This window comes from Bos indicus x Bos taurus, chromosome 11 (assembly GCF_003369695.1).
Source record: "Bos indicus x Bos taurus breed Angus x Brahman F1 hybrid chromosome 11, Bos_hybrid_MaternalHap_v2.0, whole genome shotgun sequence".
In the NCBI taxonomy this organism is placed as follows: domain Eukaryota; kingdom Metazoa; phylum Chordata; class Mammalia; order Artiodactyla; family Bovidae; genus Bos; species Bos indicus x Bos taurus.
The window spans coordinates 4,478,873-4,501,970 of NC_040086.1; the positions used below are offsets into that span (position 1 = coordinate 4,478,873).

The 23,098-nt window shown below is 48.1% G+C and overlaps 2 protein-coding genes across 8 annotated transcripts in view; one reads left to right on the forward strand and one right to left on the reverse strand.

The window, feature by feature from the left end:
• Positions 1-5,455, forward strand: part of EIF5B (eukaryotic translation initiation factor 5B) — a 76,454-nt gene extending 70,999 nt beyond the window's left edge. Inside the window, 7 exon segments of the mRNA XM_027554693.1 lie at positions 45-176; positions 1,593-1,724; positions 1,828-1,904; positions 2,021-2,185; positions 3,021-3,159; positions 4,356-4,517; positions 4,851-5,455. Of these exon segments, the coding sequence (XP_027410494.1) occupies positions 45-176; positions 1,593-1,724; positions 1,828-1,904; positions 2,021-2,185; positions 3,021-3,159; positions 4,356-4,517; positions 4,851-4,958 (915 nt within the window). The 3' untranslated portion in view covers positions 4,959-5,455.
• A 1,041-nt stretch (positions 5,456-6,496) lies between these two features.
• The window catches only part of REV1 (REV1, DNA directed polymerase), an 83,153-nt gene continuing 66,551 nt past the window's right edge, over positions 6,497-23,098 (reverse strand). For 2 of the 7 annotated variants that reach the window (XM_027554690.1, XM_027554689.1), the window contains exons 13-23: positions 18,087-18,307; positions 17,647-17,819; positions 12,457-12,559; positions 11,083-11,245; positions 10,748-10,950; positions 9,454-9,687; positions 8,785-8,905; positions 7,824-8,044; positions 7,562-7,718; positions 7,222-7,324; positions 6,497-6,899 (exon numbers count right to left, since the gene is read on the reverse strand). In XM_027554690.1, the coding sequence (XP_027410491.1) occupies positions 6,788-6,899; positions 7,222-7,324; positions 7,562-7,718; positions 7,824-8,044; positions 8,785-8,905; positions 9,454-9,687; positions 10,748-10,950; positions 11,083-11,245; positions 12,457-12,559; positions 17,647-17,819; positions 18,087-18,307 (1,811 nt within the window). In that variant the 3' untranslated portion in view covers positions 6,497-6,787. Of the gene's footprint in view, positions 6,900-7,221; positions 7,325-7,561; positions 7,719-7,823; positions 8,045-8,784; positions 8,906-9,453; positions 9,688-10,747; positions 10,951-11,082; positions 11,270-12,456; positions 12,560-17,646; positions 17,820-18,086; positions 18,308-23,098 lie in introns of all 7 variants that reach the window. The other 5 variants (XM_027554688.1, XM_027554687.1, XR_003513267.1 and 2 more) reach the window with 4 other exon arrangements.

The following is a 23,098-nucleotide window of genomic DNA, read 5'->3' on the forward strand; positions in this document are numbered from 1 at the left end:
CACCTTTCACGTAAATGTAGTAACAACTGTTTTGATCTCTGTAGAACCAATATGAGAAGCATAAAGAGGTAGAAGCAGCTCAGGGGGTAAAGATTCTTGGAAAGGACCTGGAAAAAACATTGGCTGGTTTACCCCTCCTCGTGGCTTATAAAGAAGATGAAGTCCCAGTTCTTAAAGTGAGTTCATTTCTTTCTTCCTCCAGTGATGTTTTGTGTTGTCTCTTGTGTGAGGAGGGCACTGCTGGGAATGAAGAATAAAATAGGCACCTTTGTCTTCATGGAGACTTATCTGGGTCTCTGAACAAATGGTTGATGGTTCAGAATCACTTCCGTTTGTATAACCACAAACTGGCATAAGTGATCATTTATATACATTAAAGTTAGAACGTTTTATTTAAAAAATGAACCAGGGACTTTCCTGGTGGTCCAGTGGTGAAGACTTTGCTGCAGGTTCAATCCCTGGTCGGGGGACTAAGGTCCCACATGCTTTACGGCCAAAAAACCAAACATAACCCAGAAACGGTGTTGTAACAAATTCAGTACAGATTTTAAAAATGGGTCACATCCAAAAAAAAAGAAGAATCAGAAGCTAGAAGTTCTCCATTCGTGATTTATTTTTTTAAGATACTCAGTTATATATATAGACTGGGCTTCCCTGGTGGCTCAAATGGTAAAGAATCTACCTGCAATGCAGGAGACCTGGGTTCAGTCCCTGCGTTGGGAAGATCCCCTAGAGAAGGGAATGACAACGGACTCCACTATTCTGGCCTAGAGAATTCCATTGCCAGAGGAGCCTGGCAGGCTACAGTCCATGGGGTGGCAAAGATCGGACATGACTGAGCCGCTTTCACTCAGTCATATAGACAGAACTAACGAATCTCGTACTGGGTTCTAGAGGTCATTGTAAAGCCCGTCTGCCTGTCTTCAGGAGTAGGTGGCACACATGAGCCCAGCAGAGCTTCACAAAAGCAAACGCTGAGACATGACTATTTATTCTCTTGTGAAGAGAAAACCCCGCTGTTGGCAGCACGGGGCTCCCGTGTGCTGGGGCAGCTGCTCTGGAGGCAGCACCCAGTCACTGCTCAGAGTCGGCCAGTGAGCGCAGGGTGCCCCTCTAGCCAGTCTCCAGGAGGCTGTGGACTTGTGTGTCTTTCATGGCAACGACAGGGTGGTTTTACTGACCTCTGATCAAAATCTCTCCACCTTGTATGGAGCAGTGATAAAGGACTGTTGAGATGAGGGGTCTTGACCATCAAACCCGCTGGGCTTAGGACTCCTGTACCATAAATAATGACATCATTATTTATGATGTCATTCCTTTCATCCATCTGCTTTATATCTACTCTGCCAGGTGGTGCAAAGGTCTCACATGTTCCAGCATTAGTCAGCCTAACCGAAGTGAGATGGGCACAGCTCAGGTCTGCACCCACGTCTCTTCTTCCCTTCCCGCACAAGTTTACCATGCCTTGCCCGCACTCAGCCTTGGGTTCATATTTTCAGATGAACACTTAATCAAAAAGAGAAACGATTTAATTCTAGGCTGCTGAGATAGCGGTGTATTTATAACCTTGTCAAATGTCGTTTCTTCTCAAGGATGAGCTGATCCACGAGTTAAAGCAGACACTGAACGCTATCAAATTAGAAGAGAAAGGCGTCTACGTCCAGGCCTCAACCCTGGGATCTCTGGAAGCGCTCCTTGAATTTCTGAAGACATCAGAAGTGCCCGTAAGTCATGGGGCCGACTCCCCAGGACTCGGTGGGGGGCACTGTCTGGGGGGCTGTCCTGTCACCTGACACAGGCATTTGAACTGGGAACCCCCTTTTACAGTACGCAGGGATCAACATTGGGCCCGTCCACAAAAAAGACGTCATGAAGGCTTCGGTGATGCTGGAACACGACCCTCAGTAAGTCATTTCTCCTCTGCACTGAAGGCTTGCATGCTGCCTGTTTGATTGATTGGGACTGTTAAGACTCGGTCTATATTTCATCCAGTAACCCTTGATGTGTTTTAACCTTTTAGGTATGCAGTGATTTTGGCCTTCGATGTGAGAATTGAACGGGATGCCCAAGAAATGGCTGATAGTTTAGGAGTTAGAATTTTTAGTGCAGAAATTATTTATCATTTATTTGATGCCTTTACGAAATACAGACAAGACTACAAGAAACAGAAACAAGAAGAATTTAAGTAAGTTGGTAGTTTTACCTACTTTGGAGCTGTGCTGATGCAGCTGCTGCTGCGCTGGCCTACAGTCGCAGACAGGTGTGTGGGCATCAGCAGCGTGGCGCTTGCTGCCCCACGGTGACGCGCTGCCACAGACCCCGCCCGCCTGGGACGCAGTGCGTGACCCCACGTTCTCTGTAACGTTTCTCTTCAGTATTTTATTTTCCATTTGGCAGACCTAGGTTGCATTAATGGGTTGGGAGTCCTCACCTGGGGTCGCGTGGACCAGTGTGAGTGGGGAATTAGAAAGTGAAGGGCCCTGCGTAAGGAGCCTCGCCGCCTCCAGCAGAGCTCCAAGGGCGACCCTGGCAGGTCCCTTCTCTTGGAGCTCAGGGGTAGGACTGGTGGAGAACATGGGAGAAGCTGGGAGATGCAGGGTAAAGCAGGGAAAAGCCTCAGGGAGGCGAGCTGAGTTTGACGGTGTGGCTAGGGAGGCAGCTGATCTGAGAATGGAGGGTGCAGCCCAGACGCCTGGGGCGGGGTGGGGGGGTAAGAAGAGCCCTGATCAGGGTGGGTACTGAGGCAGAGGCACCAGTGACCTCGGGGAGAGCGCAGGAAGCACCTGGTAGGCTGTGGGCAGGGCTTTAGGGGTCAGCGGTAAGAGCCCTTCGCCAGCCCCCCTGGTCCAGGCGGGATGTGGGTGGGGCTCTGGCCAGCAGGACCTGCGGGAGGGCCAGCCTCCCTGTTGCTCTCCCCCGAGGGGAGGAGACATCTCAAGAGTCACTGGTGCTTGCTTTTTCATGCATCTTAAGGGATTCTGTAAGCTGAAAAATCCTTGGGTTGTACTTTTTTCTTGCAGGCACATAGCAGTATTCCCCTGCAAGATAAAGATCCTCCCTCAGTTTATCTTCAATTCTCGGGATCCGATAGTGATGGGCGTGACTGTGGAAGCAGGGCAGGTGAAGCAGGGGACACCCATGTGCGTGCCCAGCAAAAATGTAAGTTCTGGGTGTACTTAGAAAAGTCTTCTCTTAAAGCAGTTCTGGCAGTTCAGGAGTGAACAAAAAACCCAGCAGAGCTCGTCCCTCCCTGTACTTGACTCCTCGATGGCAGCTCCTTATCAGTGTCGATTCTCAGCACCTGGTGTCAGTGCTTGACGTAATGAAAGCTACAGAATTATTGACCTTCATACTTCTGAGTCTGGGAGAAAATTCAGACTAGAATAATGAACACTCATTCATCTTTCCTCTGGATTAGCGTCATACCTAGGGAAAAGTAACATTGAGTAAATCCTGTGATTCACAGTTCTCATTGACACTTCACCGATAGTGCCCCAAATGTCTCTGGTCATGTTGTTTGCTTGATCCTGCCCAGGGCTCCATCCAGGTATGTGGAGTCTGGTTATTAGCGCTTCGGTCTTGATCAGGAACAGCCCGCCATCCTTTCTGAAGAGTCCAGACCAGTAGTTTCACAGAAGGCTCCTCAGCCTGGATTTGTCTGGTGGTTTCCACGTGGCTGGGAAGGACACTCAGCATCTCCATCAGGGACAGTTTGCCCAGTTTAACCACTCACTGTCCTGCCCTGGGCAGTGGTTGTACCTTCTCCCCAACCCTGGACTTCCTTCCCTTCAGGCATCTTGTACACAAGGGTTCATCTCTCTCAGTACCCAGTTAGGCGTTTGGTCGGCAGAAGCCCATTCAGGCTGGGTCCTGTCCTTGCTGCATGGCACTTGGAGCCTGCTGTCCCTTGCTGGGGCCCTAAGGTGCCCCAGGAGGCCTGGCTCCCGAGTACCGTCCTCTGCGCACCGTGACTCAGCTGCCCCTGGGGCTCATCGCTCCTCCACCAGCTCAGTGGGCTGAGCTGGACACTTCCTGGCAGCAGGGGTCCCTGGTGGGGCTTTAGCCAAACTAGATTCCGTTTTCACTCATATTCTCCAGGGTGAGGATCCAGGCAGCAGTGGTGCTCTGGCTCCCCTCACTGTGGCCAAGGGCAGGTGGCTCACAGCGCCCACCCCACGTGGGCTCCCTGCCTCTCTACTCGCCCCCTTGTTCTCCATGCAGGTCACCCCAGGCTCATTTCTGACCCGGGGCTTCTGGGCCTGCTGTTCCTCCTCCTCCGGCAGTTGTCACGCAGAGGGCAGGGTAGAAACAACTCAGAGGGCCTCTGCTCACACTGCAGTTTCTGTTCTTTACAGTTTGTTGACATTGGAATAGTAACAAGTATTGAAGTAAACCATAAACAAGTGGATGTTGCGAAAAAAGGACAAGAAGTCTGTGTCAAAATAGAACCCATCCCAGGTGAATCTCCCAAAATGTATGGACGCCATTTTGAAGCTACAGACATTCTCGTCAGTAAGGTAAGCCACTCACTCAGCAGTTGAGAGAGGGGGCTGTTGGCTCTTCTGATGACTTTACTCGGGAGCGGAGGGCTGATGTTTAGAACCCGAAGGGACTGGATTCTTCATTAAGGCTTGGCCTGGCGTCCAGCCTCCTCAGAGCACCCACTAGAACATCTAGGTCGGGCCCCCTCTCCCTGACTTGCTGAGCAGAGGGGGCCCTGGGCCTCTGCGTCCTGACAGACAGGTGGGCGTGGCCTTGCTGAGCCCCGCCGGAGCCGTCTTGGTGATGGCAGCACCGGGCACTCATTTGTTATGTGGTTTTGTTTATTGTCTGTGCCTCGGGCCTTGCAGATCAGCCGGCAGTCCATCGATGCTCTCAAAGACTGGTTCAGAGACGAGATGCAGAAGAGTGACTGGCAGCTTATTGTGGAGCTGAAGAAAGTGTTTGAAATCATCTAATTTTTCCACCGGGGGCAGAAATTGGAGTCAATGCAATATTATGTGGTAATATCACCAAGAAAAACAAGGAATGGACCTGTCTGAACACTGATTGACCTTAAGTATAGAAGGAAAAAACTAGGTGTATAAAATGTTTTCCATGAGAAACCAAGAAACTACACTGGTTTGACAGTGGTCGATACACGTCCCCACAGCTCCGACGTGCCTGTTCACTCGCCCATGCCCTCCCCTACTGGCTGCTGTTTTAAAGTTTGCCCTTCCTTCCCAAATTTGGATTTTTATTACAGATCTAAAGCTCTTTCAATTTTATACTGATTAAATCAGTACTGCAGTATTTGATTAACCAAGCTTCTGCAGATTTTGTGATTCTTGGGACTTTTTTGAGGTAAGAAACACATCTTTATTTATTCATTTCCTTCCCAGTGATTCTTCTCCCAGCGTTCTTCTGCCATATGCCCTTAGGAATTTTTTAAAATAGAAAATTTCGGCTGTCTTGATATTTCTTTATCTGCTTTGTGTGAAACCATGGTGTCGAGCATCGCCGGCTGCCCTTCACCGCTTGTGTGGTCATGAGTGTCCACAGTTCTCAGCACCATCCTCAGTTCTAATAAAGAACCCAGACGCGGCCCGCAAGCGCCGCTGGGCTTCCCTTCCTGTCCGCAGAGCTGCTCTCCAAGCCTCCTCCCGGTACAGCACATTCTCTCGAGGACTCCGGTCACCTTGGGTCCTAGCACACGTCGCAGCAGGGTTTTTACACATCAGTTTGCGTCTGTTTGTCCTGGCAGGTTCTATCATGCATATATTTTCTGACGAGACAATCAGCAGGGTGTTGATTAACTGTCTGGACTTAGTATTTCTTTCTAAGTTGTTACAGAGGCATAACAGTTTCGTCATATTAGTAATTTGGTGGTAGCTAGTTCCCTAAGGTTTTCCTGAAGACTATGGGAAGTGGGTCCCTGAGAGCAGCAGTCTGTTAGCATCAGACTAGTACCTGCCTACCTTCTATAGCACAGTGTTGAGTGAAGTCAGTGGGGGTGTTGGATAGCAGGTGTCCCCAAGTATTCACTGGCATAGAGTTATAAACTATATTTTTAAAGTCATATAGCATAGACGAATACTTTTATATACATTTGGAAATCTGTACCATTCTTCATTATTTCTGAAGTTTCTCAAGGGCCAGTAGAGGCAAAGACAAAAACCTCTCAACCATCTGGGGACACAATTTTCCCAGGAAAAACTCAGTCTTCATTGTGTGTGTGTTCTAATTCAAAATATGTGAATTTCTCCACTCGGAAGAAGTAAAGAAGACTTTGTTAACATGTTCCTGTGTCGGTGCTTTGGGTTAGGAGTGAGTGAGTGCACGCTTGCTTTACCCTTGCTTGGCTGGCACAAGTACACACCAGTCAGGGCTCTCAGGAATGTCAGCGCTTAGCACGGAGCCTGTAACCGGCCAGCTTGGAGGGTTTTCAGCCTCTTTAAGTAGAATAGTTCAGGATTTGCTTCCTAAAGGATTCACAAAAAGGAGCCTGTACAAAATATACATACAGTTCTTTATTAAACAACTGTAAACACTTCACTGTAAAAATCCATAAAACTTTATAAACAAACATTTTGTAAATAGAATCTATGCTACAGTAAAAGAACACAATTATTTACATGCAATACTGACAAATTTGGCACTTACTGAAAAGAAATGTACAAAACACTTTGCTTAAAAAGAAATTTAAAATTATAAAACTCAGAGCATTACTATCATGCACTTTGCAAATACCTCACAAGCACTTATGGCACAGCTAGCGGAGAGCGCCAGGCTCCCTGGTAATTCATCTTCATGTGACTTTTAATGTGCTTCCGTACGTTTGCTGTAAAACCACCTGAACATTGTCGAGAATAAAGTCAAATGCCATATTCCAAACCGACTCCACCGACTGCTGCATCAGCCTACAGGTGAGGAGAGAAGAGGTTAGTGTATATTAAGTAAAGCTTAAGGGTTTGAACAGTTTCAATATAAACACTCAAAAAGGTACTTGACTTATTTGAGAGGAGGAACAATCTCGTTTTGACTCCTTTTTACTCCCCAGTCAATACTAGCTGGTGTTCAAAATGAAAACCATGGCTCTCACGTAACTCTGAGGAGCCCAGTTAATGTAAGCAATGCCCAGAAAGGGTGCAGCCTGCACCCCCCCCGCCATCCTGCCCTACCCCAGGAGCTGTGGTGACAGACACGCTTTTTCCTTTTGGTAAAAAGCACTGAATAGTTTACCTTTTCATGTATTTTATAACGAGGTCCAACTTTTCCAAATCCTTTTCCTCTATTAGATCAGTGCAGTATTTTACAACTTGCAGAATGTCTTCCTCCATCGGATCTAGAGTGGGGAGAGCAGTGTGAGGGTCAGCTTATCCTTCTGAAGGGGGAAGGCTGCACTCCGTGGGGAAAGTGGGGAGACCTCACCCCGGGGGGCTGTAGTGAGCAAGGCTGCAGAGCCAAGCCCACAGTGCAGGGGCTGGTTTATCAGACCTTGGAAACTAGCTCCTCCCTCTAGCTGAGTTCATGCTCTACACCCAGGCTGTCACTTCTCAGCACCGACAGCAGGGCCACCAACCTGAGATGGTGGTGATCCACTCTCTGAGCAGAGTCTTCACGTCACTGAACTCCACGGCTCCAGCCAGGTTGGGCGCCGGGGGCCTGACACTTGTGGATACGTCAGGCTGCAACCCAGAAAGGCCAGCAACACCTGAAGTGGAAGCAGAGAGTTCTCCCTGTTAAGAAAACAAATGATAACAAGTGCTGGATTTACATAACATCCGGTACAGGAGGATCTGATGAAGGAAGGGGTCAAAGTTTAAAAAACGTAGAAGAGTTACCAGAGGTTTCTCTGACGTGGGACCTTCGTGTTTTAGAAACCCATCAAGGAGCTTCTGGGGACTTGTGCAGGCCCCTGGCAGGGTCTTCGCTGGGCTGTTCACCAGGGTGGTTTTCAGAGGGCTCTGAATCTTTCTTTGGGGGCTGAGGGGATTTTTTTTCTTGTTTCTTTTCTTGTCTTTCGCTGCTGCTGGTTTTAGCTGCAGTAACGGGTTCTTTGGCACTAGAGGAAGATGGATGTAAGATCCTCAACATACATGCCAAGGGAGTGAGGGGGAGAGCATACAGGCTCCCTTTTCTGCCGTGTGCACCCCTGCACGTGGGCACGTGCCCAGTCTGAGGGCGGCTGCCAGCCCCACAGCTCCAAGGGTTGCTCGGCCTCATGGCCTCTGCGTGTCTATCTCGGGGGCTCACAGGAGTCAAGGGAAACTTCCAACAGGGGGACTGCTTCCGACAGTTCAGCAGCACTGTTACTCTCGTTTTCATTTTAACAACTTCTTGTTAAAATGACTTCTGACCGGAGACATTAATGTGTTATTGGAACAGAAAGTTACTGGCCAGAGGTATTTCAGTGTTCACTTATATAACAAACCGCTTACTGCAAAAATCCCCCCCCCCCCCCCCCCCAAAAAAAATCCCCAGGGCAGTGATGTGTTAAATGTGTTTGTGACGCATGTTCAGAAAACCTTCAGATTCTGTGCTTTAAAGCTACATCCTTTGAAGGAACAGTCTCAAAGGACAGCAGACTTGACAGATAACTCAGATTTCTGGGTGGTATGCTGTTCAGATGTAAGAAGTACCAGGTACGGTCCGCCTGGGACTCGGACAGCCTCCCCTCTGTCTCTGAGCGGGCGGGCACGAACAGGACTGACGGCTTGACCCAGGCCGGCACACGACAACAACCCAACCACACGCGCGCTCCTCACAGCTCCACTGCCGGTCCCTGAAGCCCGCACAGCTTACCGGGGGCGCCGGCCGGCTGCTGGGGAAGGCTGTGTTCTCCCTGACGCTGTCTTTGATCGTAGGCTGCTCTCAGCTCCTTCTGAAGCTCCACAGGGAGAGCCGCAAACACCTCTGGGTCCACCTGGTAGAAAGGAGCAAGTTTGAAGTCAAACCTGGGCTGGCTCTATATATAGGCAGCTGGCTGATTTTTTCACTAAGTATTTCAAATCATACTTTTCTGATCTGTATTTTTATCTGTATGTATGGTCCTCAGCAGCAAAGCTCATTAAATTCTCACAAGGTTTTAGGCTGAGAATAAGGAATACAACTTTGGATATGAATCGATGAACAAAAACCACCAGGACAAGAAGCACTAATGGAAAATGGGGAGCAAAATGCAAAAAAACAGGTGTGTGTGTAGCGCGCCTGAAACCTCAAACCCTGACTGTTGTCGTCCCTGGTGCTGAGAGGGGCCCAGGGAACAGCAGACTATTCTTTCTTTGCGGGGAGCTGTAAGCACCCCCACACCACAGCCTCCCTCTTTGCCCTGGTGTCCTGGCTGCTCTGTCAGCTTCTGTCCCGCGGGTGATGTGGAGACCGGCCACGCTCCTCCCACGAGGGCCATGGTCAGCCCTGGGAGGGGCAGAGGAGAAGAGAAGTGCTGGGGGCTGGACGGCCGAGGACACTCACCTGGGAAAATGCCGGAAGGGCTATTAAATTAATTCCCGTGTCACTGTTAGGGTCTTGAGGTGCCGGGATTTGTAGCAGCACAGTCCCCACGGGTTGTGGCAGGATCCCTGTGCTGCAGCCATTGACAGGCTCTCTCCTCCGGTCGCCTGGTGGCTCCGCCTGCTGCACAGCACACGCCTGCTCCACCTGCTCCCGGAGGTCGGGTGGGAGAGCCTCCAGGACGGAGCGATCGAGCTGTGAGAGCAGACAGATACTCAGAGACCACATGTCTGCACTGGACAGGGGGCAGCGAGGTGAGCTACAGGTGCCCGGCTAGCAAGGCCACCCCCAGACAGACCAGCTTCTGGAATTGGCTGGGATTTTGGCCACTGACGCCTGGCTGGTCTGATGTGGACTCTGGAGATGACCAGTGCAAGCCCCTGGCTGGTTCCCAGGGCCAGCTCTGCCCACCTCCTCACTGGACCTCCTGCTCAGGGGCAGTCCTAGACCTTGCCCTGGAAGCAGCCAGAGCCCAAGGCACATACCCATTTCTGGGATGGATCCAGAATCAGAGGTTTACTTTTCAGACAGGAGACTGCCTGCCTCACATCTATTTGTCTGAGAGCAGCAATCCAGAAAAAAGGGATTCTAGAAACTTAACTCCACTCCAGCCTACACACCAGAACCCCCTGCCCATCCGTGACATCCTCACGCAACATGACTGCAGACACTGGGCAGGCCAGGCTGGCTTGCTGGGAGCCACCCCTCGGGGAACTCACCAGAAACCCGTGCCCTCCCCCGGCCCAGTCACACCCACCCCTTTCCCTTGCCTTACAGCCCCCACTGCTCAGGGGCACAGAGAAAGTGGATTTTCCCAACAGAGCTTCTAAACTGCAAACACACCAATAGCATATGACGCTTACAGCCCACATCAGCTGAGTGAATAGCTTATGTTAGGAAAATCATTCACCCTACAGAGTGAGCTGCTTGCCAAGGCTGCAAGAAAAACCTCTGATGTAAGGCCTCTGCAGCAAAGCTGTGCTGTTGACCACGGTCAGTCACCACAATTACGTCTGGTGGCTGCTGATGGCGACAGTTCAGGAACTGGCTTTCATCCATGCTGCACGACCTGCGAGAGCGGCAGGTCTCCACGGAAGCACTCTGGCTTCTCGGTCATTTCTCATTGGAATGAACACCTGGATCCTCCCTGACAGGTAGCCCTTTCTCCCTTGGCTGTTACTGGTAAAGAAAAATTGCATTCCTGCTGTAAAGCTACTCTCGTGCTGACCTCACGTCTACAACTGTGAATACACACCTGGGAAGGTGACGGGACCTCTATGCTCAAGTTGAGTCTTGGCTTTAAACTGACGGGAGAATGCAGCCCATTCCACTTGCTGGCACACTCGGCTTTGCTGGTAGTGACAGGCACGACACCTGACGTCAGGTGTGGAGACAGAGACGGCACAGTGCAAGATCGAGGGGCAGGTGGCATTTCCAGATCCACAGCAGCCAGAAATACTGGAAATACAGGAGATGTCATAAAATAGCTTCTTCACGCAAAGAAGGCCTCGTTACGTATTCATTGTAACTCAGAACGTCAGGCTGCTGCACGCGTCCGGCAGAGCCCTCCCGGGCGCCGGCAGCACTGACCTGCGGGCTCCTCTTCCGGGGGCCGCCTCGCCCGCTGGGCCTGCAGGAGCTCCAGGACCGACGGGGCCCTGCCCGCACCGTGGCTGGGCTGGGCCGCTGGGTGGCTGAGGCACGCGGGCGGGTTTGGATTCGCTGGAACCAACTGATTCACATGAATCCCAACCTGCAACCAGAGTGAAACAGGTTTCTAGAAAGAAAAGTTCAGTGAAAAATATTCAGCCTTTTATGTCACTTATTCCAAAACTACTTCTGCAGTAGCTGGTGAGCAGTTGAGTAGCTGGTGAGCAGTTAATTTACCTCAACCTTCAGTATCTAATTCTAACCAATTTCTTCAAAATCAGAAACTCCAGAAAAGTAGAATACTGTGCCCACTGACGTTTTCATCAATTAAGCTTTTATTTATTTTTGGCTACAGCTTGTGGGATCTTAGCTTCCCAACCACGGACCAAACCCCAGCCCAAAGCACTGAAGGTGCTGAGTCCTCCCAACTGGACTATCAGGAAATACCAATTAAGTTTTAAGACTTCAACAAAATGTAACTGGGGGGCAGTGTGCTTGCAGCCCTACTTCATCCATCATTTGGGGTGGGGTGGGAGGGGGTGTGCTGCAGGGAAGCACAGGGAAGCAGCCCCGCCCCGGGGAGCACTCATTCAATCACTCCAGTGCTCGGGGGTGTGTGTCGGGGGGAGTCTTATCACCACTACGGACACTGCAGTCCTCCACAAAACCCACACCATGCCACTAACTACCCTTATGTGTGCACACACGACCTACAAAGGTTAATCTTTAGGAAAAGTGAGGTTTTTACATCTAGATGCCCTCTCACCATCTGTTCCAAAGGTACCTTCAAGTGCCTGGGGTAAAGTCTCCCTGCTAGGTCATCAGACCTCAGAGCAAATTTCTGACAAAAAAGGACCTCAGAGGTCAGAACATTTGCAGCCTCACAGTCCCCCCGGCCCTGTCCACTGCAGGGACCACAGCAGTGGTCCCTGACTAACGGAAAAACGCTTTAAAAATTCAAGACCATGAGTGGGTGAAACCCTGCATCGCACCATGAGCACCCTCAGATGAACCCTCAAGTAAGAAAAGCGTTACAGTTCAGGGTTTTCCCTACTTACCCCTCGCATGTCAGCTATGCCGAGCTTCATCGCGTGAAACGTGTTCAGGGTTTTCCCTACTCACCCCTCGCACGTCAGCTATGCTGAGCTTCATCGCGTGAAGCATGTTCAGGGTTTTCCCTACTCACCCCTCGCATGTCAGCTATGCCGAGCTTCATCGCGTGAAGCATGTTCAGGGTTTTCCCTACTCACCCCTCGCATGTCAGCTATGCCGAGCTTCATCGCGTGAAACGTGTTCAGAGTTTTCCCTACTCACCCCTCGCATGTCAGCTATGCTGAGCTTCATCGTGTGAAACATGTTCAGCGTGGCTGTGCCAATGAGTTTTGCACTGTCTGTTGCTTGGTCAAGAGTCACGGTCCTGCAGGTGATAGAATCAACTTTTTTAAAGAACAAAAGCTGCATTCCGTATGTATTCTCTAGTCCATAAGTGGTACGGAACTGTTTAAAAGGATTAAAGTTGTAAAGAGTTATCAAAAGCTTTAAGTAACTGGGATCCTTAGTAAGGAAGGAGTGCCTTCCTTCAGTGAAGCCAATAATGTGAAATCCATTACGCGGGCAACAAGGGGGAAAGGAAAATCAAGACGACTGGGACTTTCAGAGACCTGGTCAGCTAAAAATATGCTGAAAAATGTCTCATAGAAAACGTAAATATTTTAATGTATATTTAATATCAGCATCTGTGCTGCTTCTCAACCGTGAGTGTAAGCACAACGATGTCGGCTCCAACAGAGCTTTTAGGTTGCAAGACTGTCTATGCGGAGTTACAGTTCCTGCTCACAAGAGAAAGACGACTCCTGGGTTCTCCTGACACTGTTTGCAACACGTGAACACGCCCAACCTAACTGTCCTTTCCTCCCAGAGGGTCTCTTAAGTGGACACAGGATGTGTGGACAGCTCTGATAAAGGAAGGGTGGTGGCACCCTGTCTGAAACCCAGACTCGACTACACAGTTCTTACATCTAAAGACTCCTCAAGGAGGACCAGAGAATGTGCCAGCACTGATGGCAGTGGTTTAGTTGCTAAGTCGTGTGACTCTTGCAACCCCATAGCCTGCCAGGCTCCTCTGCCATGGGACTCTCCAGGCAAGAATACTGGAATGGGTTACCATTTCCCTCTCCAGGGGATCTTCCCAACACAGGGATCGAACCCAGGTCTCCTGCAATGTGCCAGCATTATTAGGTGCCAAAAACTACATTTACTCTTGATTTTTTCCATACCATGAATACATCATGTTCTTATTTTGGAAAAGTCCCTATTTCTTTAAGGAAACCCATTTGCAAAAAATTTCCACTGATAACGGTTATCTTAAGTGTATTTCACACAGATCAACAGAGAATAACTTAAAAGCAAGATTTGTAGTAGTGGACTGTGGTGGTTTAAACATGTTTATTTTCTCTCCAAAACAACACTAAAAAGGACTTGAAATTCTTTCCAAATGGCATAAACTCATGAATACTGAAAGCAAATCAGTAAATAAGTTACCAAATGCCTGTTAAATGTGTAAAGCAAGGCACCAACTCTGAGATAAGCCAGTTTATAGTACAGAACCTCTGAAGGGCTCAGCAGTCAGAGGTGTCGGGTATGTGTGTGGGGGGTGCCTCCTTCCCTGACAGCTTCCCAGAGACGGGGATGGTGACACAGAAGCTACAGACTGGGGGGCACAGCGAGGAGGAGCAAGGCCCCTCTGCAGCACAGCGCACCCTCCCCCCAGAACCCCTCCTGAGCACCCAGAACACCAGCTGCATGGCCCGTCTTCTCGCCCACCCAGGGCTGCACATCTCATAGGAAGGGCGGCAGATACTGCCCGACCTAGTGAGTGACCAAAGACCACAGCCCCCCATCGGCTCCCCCTGGCCTGCGTGTCCTTCTAAGAGTCCGGAGGCGCCCATGTGTCAGCAGTTCACGTATAGTGAACAGCTATCAGGTAAATGCTTGAAGAAAATCTCAAGACAGCAACGGAAACTGGAATAAAAGGAGCTTAGAGAAACAGACTGACATTGGGGCTATTAGAATCTTCAGGAGGCAAGAGAGAAATTCTCTCTGGGAAGGGAACTAAAATACTTAAGTTCCAAAGAATAAATTTAAAAACTCAAAATGTTAGTAGAAATGAAAAATTTAGTTATTAGAGATGAAAACTTAAAAAACATTCACTGACAAAGTACCGGGCACAAAGACAAATGAAGACCACCCCAGAGCGCTTGGGATACAGAGCTGCTTTCCTCTCAAGAGGCGGTCAGAACAGGAGCCCTGAGAAGGTGATGGCAACGGAGCCTTTCTTTATCTGCTGCTGCTGCTGAGTCGCTTCAGTCGTGTCCGACTCTGTGCGACCCCACAGACAGCAGCCCACCAGGCTCCCCCGTCCCTGGGATTCTCCAGGCAAGAACACTGGAGTGGGTTGCCATTTCCTCCTCCAATGCATGAAAGTGAAAAGTGAAAGTGAAGTCGCTCAGTCGTGTCCGACCCTCAGTGACCCCATGGACTGCAGCCTACCAGGCTCCTCCGTCCATGGGATTTTCCAGGCAAGAGTACTGGAGTGGGGTGCCATTGCCTTCTCCGTTCTTTATCTGAGGAAGGACAATTGCTAAGTTATGTTTATACTTTAGGTCAGCAAACCGGTGAGTATGAGCAGAGATGGGTTTACACCCGTGAATTCTTGCTCAAGCTCTGAGCAGATCAGGGACAAAATGGATCCACACAGAAAAAGGCCATCTCACAACTCCAACTTTTCAGCAACTCTTAAAACGAACTCCGACTGGAGTAGCAGGCTGGGCTGCCCCAAGACACAGGCCTCTAAGAAAAGAGGTCAAAACCAGTAATGGACCTGCGGATGTGCTGAAACACAGTCACACTGCAAGGGAGTTTGGGGGTAAACTCAGTGGTAAATTCACAAAACAGCAAAACCGGATGCTCAGTAACTTGAAGAGAAATGCAATCAAAAGGAAAGGAAAGGTTAGCCCAGTGGACAGTATGGGGTATGTGGATACACGCGCATCCTAACAGTGGCACACTGGATGGGCCGAACCGAAACCCACCAGGTCTACCGGGGCAAACGGAACACGAGGACGGCAGCAACAGGAGGAAGCGGTAAGCCCGCTGCTACTGCAGACTCTGCTGACATTTTGGAAAACTATGGGTGTGAGTATCAAAAGGAACCACAAAAGAAGAACGGTGATCGGAACCGGGGAGAGGAGAGGGGCAAGGGGCTAGAAGCTGTTATTTGACCTTTTCAATTAATCACTTTAAAAAACACATATACAATCCAAAATAAACACATACACAAAAGAACCCCCAGAAGGAAAACTTCTTTTTCCAAAAGGGAACTGTTATGAGAAAAATTTCCCTAAGTGGTAATGAAGCCACAGATCTCAATCTCCACGTGGCTCTCTGACTTACAAAATTTGTCATTGCAGTGACAGTCTCTTAACACGTGAGGCACACGCCTGCAGGGAGTCTGAGGTCACAAAATGATCACACACTGAATTCATGCAGGCACACCAGACTCCTAACTACAACACGTCTGGGAGCTTACACTCTGTCGTCTCTTTCACATAGTCTCTATTTTATACAAACTTTCATATAAAAATCATTCTTAGTTACCACAAATCATGTAAAAACAGGCCACAGGCCGGATGTGGGCCACAGGAAGTAGTTTATCATCCCCTAAGTTAGAGGAAATATAGGATCAGTATTATAATATTTCAGAAGCTCTTACCTAAAGCTTCTCTTAGGCAGTTATAATACCCCCAAAATGTAAGGCTGAAATGAATGGCTTACAATTGATCAACATATTTATAAAGTGACACTACTCTCAGTTTACGAAGTGTAATTATCATGCATTGTCATGCCTTACATAAAGGTAAAGGCCCAGTGAAGCCCCCTGGCCTGCACGTCCTACTAAGAGTCCAGAGGCGCCCACGTGCCAGCAGTTCACGTACAAACAGTCAATAGCTATCAGGTAAATGCTCGAAGCAAAGCATGTCTTACCCAAAGGTAAAGGGCATGGTGAAATGAGCACTTTACTGCCAGCGATGCAGGCAGCTTTTGAGCTGTCCTGTGTTCACTAAAGCAGAGTCTTGTCAGAGATAAACACCTGGAAACCCATGGAGGAAACGGTTCGGTCTCTGAGAGCCACTCCAGAACAGCTGGGGGCCGGTGGTGGCGCAGGGCCCAGCAGCGACCGTGGGACTCAGGGTGAGGGCTTCAGGACACTGTTCTCTGCTTACATGTGTACGTTTTTCAAAATAAAACTTTTTAAGTTAAATAGGACAAAAATGAACAAATACCAGTAACAGCAAGCAGATAAGTGCATACAAAAACGCTGAATGAATATTATTATTGAATTGCGGGGGGAAGGCGATGGCACCCAACTCCAGTCCTCTTGCCTGGTAAATCCCATGGATGGAGGAGCCTGGTAGGCTGCAGTCCATGGGGTCTCGAAGAGTCGGACATGACTGTCGGACACGACTGAGCTACTTCACTTTCACTTTTCACTTTCATGCATTGGAGAAGGAAATGGCAACCCACTCCAGTGTTCTTGCCTGGAGAATCCCAGGGACAGGGGAGCCTGGTGGGCTGCCATCTATGGGGTCACAGAGAGTCAGACACGACTGAAGTGACTTAGCAGCAGCATAGAGTATAGTTAAAATCCCAATTTTTAATGTTGTGTTGCTAACTAGATTTTTTGGAATATCTGGATTTTTCCAAAAAGGCTTAAATGAAGGCAGATTTTCTCACTGAGCTTAGACAGACTCAGCTCCTAGGTACTTCTGAATGCACCAAAATACAGAGTTCTAAGAAACTGTAACGTATTTAAAATTGAGTAGATAGCAAGAAGAAACTACTACACTGTATTTTAATTTACCTGTCAGTCAACCAGAGCTTTACAATACAGTGTCCTGTATAGTATAAATGGCATACAAAATTAGGTATTTTCATATTGGCCTTACATATGAGGCCAGACCTTAACATCAGTCTTATATTAGTGGCCCTCACATTTAAAAAAATAGGGTTTTAAAATGCTTTCTACCAATTTCCAGAGACTACTATGATTAATCTTTTCACAAGAAAGAAATCACACCTCCCTAAATGAAATAAAGTCCTCACTGCAATCATTTTCTGAGTAACTGCACTGATGCTTCCCCACGGGACCTTCCCACCAAGCCCACAAGCACCCGCTTCCTGTCCCTGCACCGAAGCCACGGCCTGCAGACCCCAAGGACAGGACAGCCTGCCCCGTCGGACACGCCGACAGGCTGGGGCGACCTGGCCCGCAGGGCCGTTCCACGGCCGGGGGCCAAGACCTGGCTCTGCACGACACCCAGGAGCGTCAGTGTCTGCAGCTCTTTGGGCACACTTTTCCTTGTTGTTTTTCTGTCATTTTCCATTCATTACAACGACCTGTAATGAAATATCAATATCTAATGTCCTTTTTATTAGTAGGCTTACCTGGTGGTGATGTCACAAATGCCATGGCCTCCATATTTGGCGGATTCTACAGGGGCTCCCGGCTTCCGTACCATGATTTTGAGAGTCAGGCGTTTACCCTTCATGCCTACAGCTTCAAGGCGCCGCTGAATTTCTTCTGAAAGACTCAGAAGAAAAGCTTCTGCTTCTTTTGGCTACAGAAAGATAAACATAGAAAATACCCATGTTATTTTCCTTTGCGCCTAATGGTTGTTCTCAAGTATATTAACCTTCCATATTTAACATGTGATGATCTACTGCACTGTCTGCTCTAGTTAAGAACATACGTTCTGCCAGCTCTGGGGACGGCAAGGGTTTTAAGGCTTCATTTCAAGTGTCAATAGTCTATGGTCTAGCTGGGGAGACAGGACTATGTGCAAACATGAAAAAAAAGAAGCTAAAACCTGTGAGGAGATCAGTACCTGGGAAAACCTTATTCCATAGTTGATCTCAGCTGAAATAGATTTTCTTTCCTTTTCAGTGCGAACTGGTCTGTCGTCCAAACCTCGGCAGAACCTATAAAGCATCTGACCAGTTTTGGAACCAAATTCTTTCTGGAGTTTGGCCATGGTCATATACTGCAAGTCTCCACACGTCCTAATCCCCAAAGACATCAGCTTGGATTCCATGGAACGTCCAACTCCTAGGAAAGGGACAGTTCCTTAATTCGGCATGTAAACTATTAAAAACAACTCCGTGACATGAAATGACCGCTCACGCGCAAACATCTATTTAAAGTATTCTTTCTGAAAGTTCTGAAGTGACACCACTGAAGCAGCTCACAGATTTAGAATTTTTTTTAGTGCCAATCATACTAGAAAGTTATTTCCAGACACTGCTTCTCAATTTGGACTCCACCTACAGGTGAGCCAGAACTTCTCAAATGGGTATTAGTCAGTTAGTTTTCCAAAAAGAGTGATTTTTATTTATTATTGAGTAATCAAGTTTTCTATCTTAGTCACAAAATCAACTAAGTCACACACTGGCTTAAGCTGGTCTACAGCATGACTACATTCTAGGAGGCCCGGCAATGTGAGGGATTCTGCCATGGTTTCGGCAATCACACTTCTCAGTGGCTTCAGCCACGTTTTCTTTGAACGGGAACTAGAACCAGAAGTCATGACAGGCGCGTGCCCACATGCTCTCATACCAAACCAGGTGGCACAAGTGACGTGGGATGATGCTTCTTGAGCCAAGTGGCAGCGAGCGGAGGACAGGCAGAAGTCTTGTACAAACGAGGCCTATCTCCCTAGAAAGGCAGTGAGTTTCCTGCAGCCAGGCCGGCACCCAGCAGTCCCCTCGTCACCATCTGCAAGGTGAAGCCTCATCCAAAGGGTGCTGAACGCTTATGAACATGGTCTCCACATGACAAGATCCGTAAGTCCCTCAGCAATTCAGACTGAGGTTCTGGTCTCCTGCGGGGTCCTGGCCCACCCTCCACTACTTCTGTCTCCAGTTCTCTGAGTGGCCTTGTGGGGACAAGCAGTCCGTCCAGGTTCTGCAAGGGGAACCCCTTATAGCCGTTATGTGGACACATGGTTAGGAGGGAGGTGGACCACCTTATAAAAGGTACACAGCCACGGAAGGGGGCGAGGGGCACGTGTGACTCAAGACAACCTGCCCCCGAAGGACGTCAGGTGAGAGGCGCTCAGGGCGCTGCACTGCCCGTGTGCCACCTTAAAGCTCAAGTCAGAACGGAGACCAAGCGCGAACTTGGGACACTGTGCACAGAAAGACCAGAGTTTTCGTGAAACCTAACCGAATGTAAGGGGAGGTTGCCATTCCCTTCTCCAGGAGATCTTCCCGACCCAGGGACTGAACCCTCGCCTCCTGCACCGCAAGCAGGGTCTTTACTGATGAGCCACCGGGGAAGCCCTAAAGAGAGAATGATCAGGCAGTAGCAGCCGGTGTGCACACGTGTGCTGAGCTGCTGCGGTCGTGCTGCCCACCAGGCTCCTCTGTCCATGAGATTCTCCAGGCAAGAACACTGGAGTTGCCATGCCCTCCTCCAGGGGATCTTCCTGACCCAGGGACTGAAGCTGCGTCTCCCATGTCTCCTGCATTGGCAGGTGGGTTCTTTACGAGTGCCACCTGGGAAATTGCTAATTTTTAACAAGATTAATAGCTGCTTCTTTGTAAGAATTCTCAGAAACTTTTACTGCCTAGTCTCCTGTACATATGTGAAACCCGTTTCCAAAGGAACAGCTCGTATTTTAGATGAGTTACCAGCTCAGGGCAGGGATAACAACTGAAAATGCTGACATTTTACATACTAAAAAGCTCTAAAGCCTGTCCAATAATAAATTTGAGGACTTTTATAAAAGTCAGTAGTGTTACATGTAAAAATCTCATGGACAATTCCGGATGGCCACAGCTGGCTACAAGCCGCTTCTGAAGCAGAGAGGGGCAGCGTGAGAAGGTGGTTTGCGGGAGGAAGTGCATCCTGGCTGCCCCGCTTCCCCGCATCTCAGCTGTCTCAGGAAATTCAAGGCTGTGCCGAAGGATTCAGCCAGGACACATAACGGCACACTTGCCCTTCAAAACGTCAAGTCCTTCCGACCATGAAGCAAACGTAGGTGAAAGGTAAACTCTATTTCTGTGTTTTAAAAAAAACCCAAACCCAACAAATAAACCTTACAAAAATGATGCAGTATGAAGACGGTGCTATGGATGGAACTGCATCCAGAATCTCAAGATTCCTGTGCTGAAATCATAATTCCCAGCATCTCAGAACATGACTAATTGGAGAAAGGTCCTTCATAAAGGAAATTACACTAACAACAGGTCATATACGCGGGCCCTAATCCAGCATCCCTGGTATCCCTATAAGAAGAGATCAGGACACAGACGCACAAAGAGAGAACACCATGTTGAGAAGACAGCCACCTACAAGCCAACAGGAGAGACCTCAGAAGAAACCCAACCTGCTGACAATTCAATTGTGGACTTCTAGTCTCCAAGATCTTGAGGGAATAAATATCTGTTGTTTAAGTCATGCAATCTGTGGTGTTTTCTTATGGCTGTTTTAGCAAACTAATAGAGATAACCAGTATCATAATCGAACTCAGATTCCACATGCACTTAAAATACACTGGTTCCTTCTTATATAAAACTGCAATAAGATGTGTTAATGTTGTATTTCACGTTTCTGGTACTAACACATTCTTCAGTTCAGTCGCTCAGCTGTGTCCGACTCTTTGCGACCCCATGAATCGCAACACGCCAGGCCTCCCTGCCTATCACCAACTCCTGGAGCTTACTCAAACTCATGTCAATCAAGTCAGTGATGCCATCCAACCCTCTCATCCTCTATCGTCCCCCTCTCTTCCCACCTTCCATCTTTCCCAGCATCAGGGTCTTTTCTAGTGAGTCAGTTCTTCCCTTCAGGTGGCCAAAGTATCAGAGTTTCAGCTTCAGCATCAGTCCTTCCAATGAATATTCAGGACTGACTTCCTTTAGGATGGACTGGTTGGATCTCCTTGCAGTTCAAGGGACTCTCAAGAGTCTTCTCCAACACCACAGTTCAAAAGGATCAATTCTTTGGCACTCTGCTTTCTTTATAATGCAACTCTCAAATCCATACATGACTACTGGAAAAACCATAGCTTTGACTACATGGACCTCTTTTGGCAAAGGAAAGTCTATGTTTTTTAATACGCTGTCTAGATTGATCATAGCTTTTCTTCCATGGAGCGATTCTTTTTTAATTTCATGGTTGCACTCACCACCTGCAGTGATTTTGGGGTCCAAAAAAACAAAGTCTCTCACTGTTTCCCTATTTATTTGCCATGAAGAGATTGGACTAGATACCATGATATTAGTTTTCTGAATGTTGAGTTTTAAGCCAACTTTTTCACTCCCCTCTTTCACTTTCATCAAGAGGCTCTTCAGTTCTTCTTCACTTTCTGCCATTAAGGGTGGTATCATCTGCAAATCTGAGGTTATTGCTATTTCTCCTAGCAATCTTGATTCCAGCTTGTGCTTCATTTAGCCTGGCATTTCTCATGATGTACTCTGCATATAAGTTAAATAAGCAGGGTGACAATATGCAGCCTTTACGTACTCCTTTCCTGATTTGGAACCAGTCTGTTGTTCCATGTCCAGTTCTAACTGTTGCTTCTTGACCTGCATACAGATTTCCCAGGAGGTAGGTCAGGTGGTCTGGAATTCCCATCTCTTTCAGAATTTTCCAGTTTGTTATGATCCACACAGTCAAAGGCTTTAGCATAGTCAATAAAGCAAAAATAGATGTTTTTCTGGCACTCTCTTGCTTTTTCAATGATCCAACAGATGTTGGCAATTTGATCTCTGGTTCCTCTGCCTTTTCTAAAACCAGCTTGAACATCTGGAAGCTCACAGTTTACGAACTGTTGAAGCCTGGCTTGGAGAATTTTGAGCATCACTTTACTAGCGGGTGAGATGAGTGCAATTGTGCAGTAATTTGAGCATTCCCTGACAATGCCTTTCCTCGGGATTGGAATGAAAACTGACCTTTTCCAGTCCTGAGGCCACTGCTGAGTTTTCCAAATTTGCTGGCATATTGAGTGCAGCACTTTCACAACATCATCTTTTAGGATTTGAAATAGCTCAACCAGAATTCCATCACCTCCACTAGCTTTGTTCGTAGTGATGCTTCCTAAGGCCCACTTAACTTCGTGTTCCAGGATGTCTGGCTCTAGGTGAGTGATCACACCATTGTGATTATCTGAGTCATGAAGATCTTTTTTGTACAGTTCTTCTGTGTATTCTTGCCACCTCTTCCTAATATCTTCTGCTTCCGTTAGGTCCATACCATTTCTGTCCTTTATTGAGCCCATCTTTGCATGAAATGTTCCCTTGCTATCTCTAATTTTCTCGAAGAGATCCCTAGTCTTTCCCATTCTGTTGTTTTCCTCTATTTCTTTGCTTCAGGCTTTCTTATCACTTCTTGCTATTTGGAACTCTGCATTCAGTTGCTTGTATCCTTCCTTTTCTCCCTTGCTTTTCACTTCTCTTCTTTTCACAGCTGTTTGTAAGGCCTCCCCAGACAGCCATTTTGCCTGTAGTCATTTCTTTTCCCTGGGGATGGTCTTGATCCCTGCCTCCTGCACATGTCACGAACCTCTGTCCATAGTTCTTCAGGCACTCCATCAGATCTAATCCCTTGACTCTAATGTCTCTTCCACTGTATAATTGTAAGGGATTTGATTTAGGTCATACAAAAATGGTCTGGTGGTTGTCCCTACTTTCTTCAATTTAAGTCTGAATCTGGCAATAAGGAGTTCATGATCTGACCCACAGTCAGCTCCTGGTCTTGTTTTTGTTGACTGTACAGAGCTTCTCCATCTTTGGCTGCAAAGAATATAATCAATCTGATTTCAGTATTGACCATCTGGTGATGTTCATGTGTAGAGTCTTCTCTTGTGTTGTTGGGAAGAGTGTGTTTGCTATGACC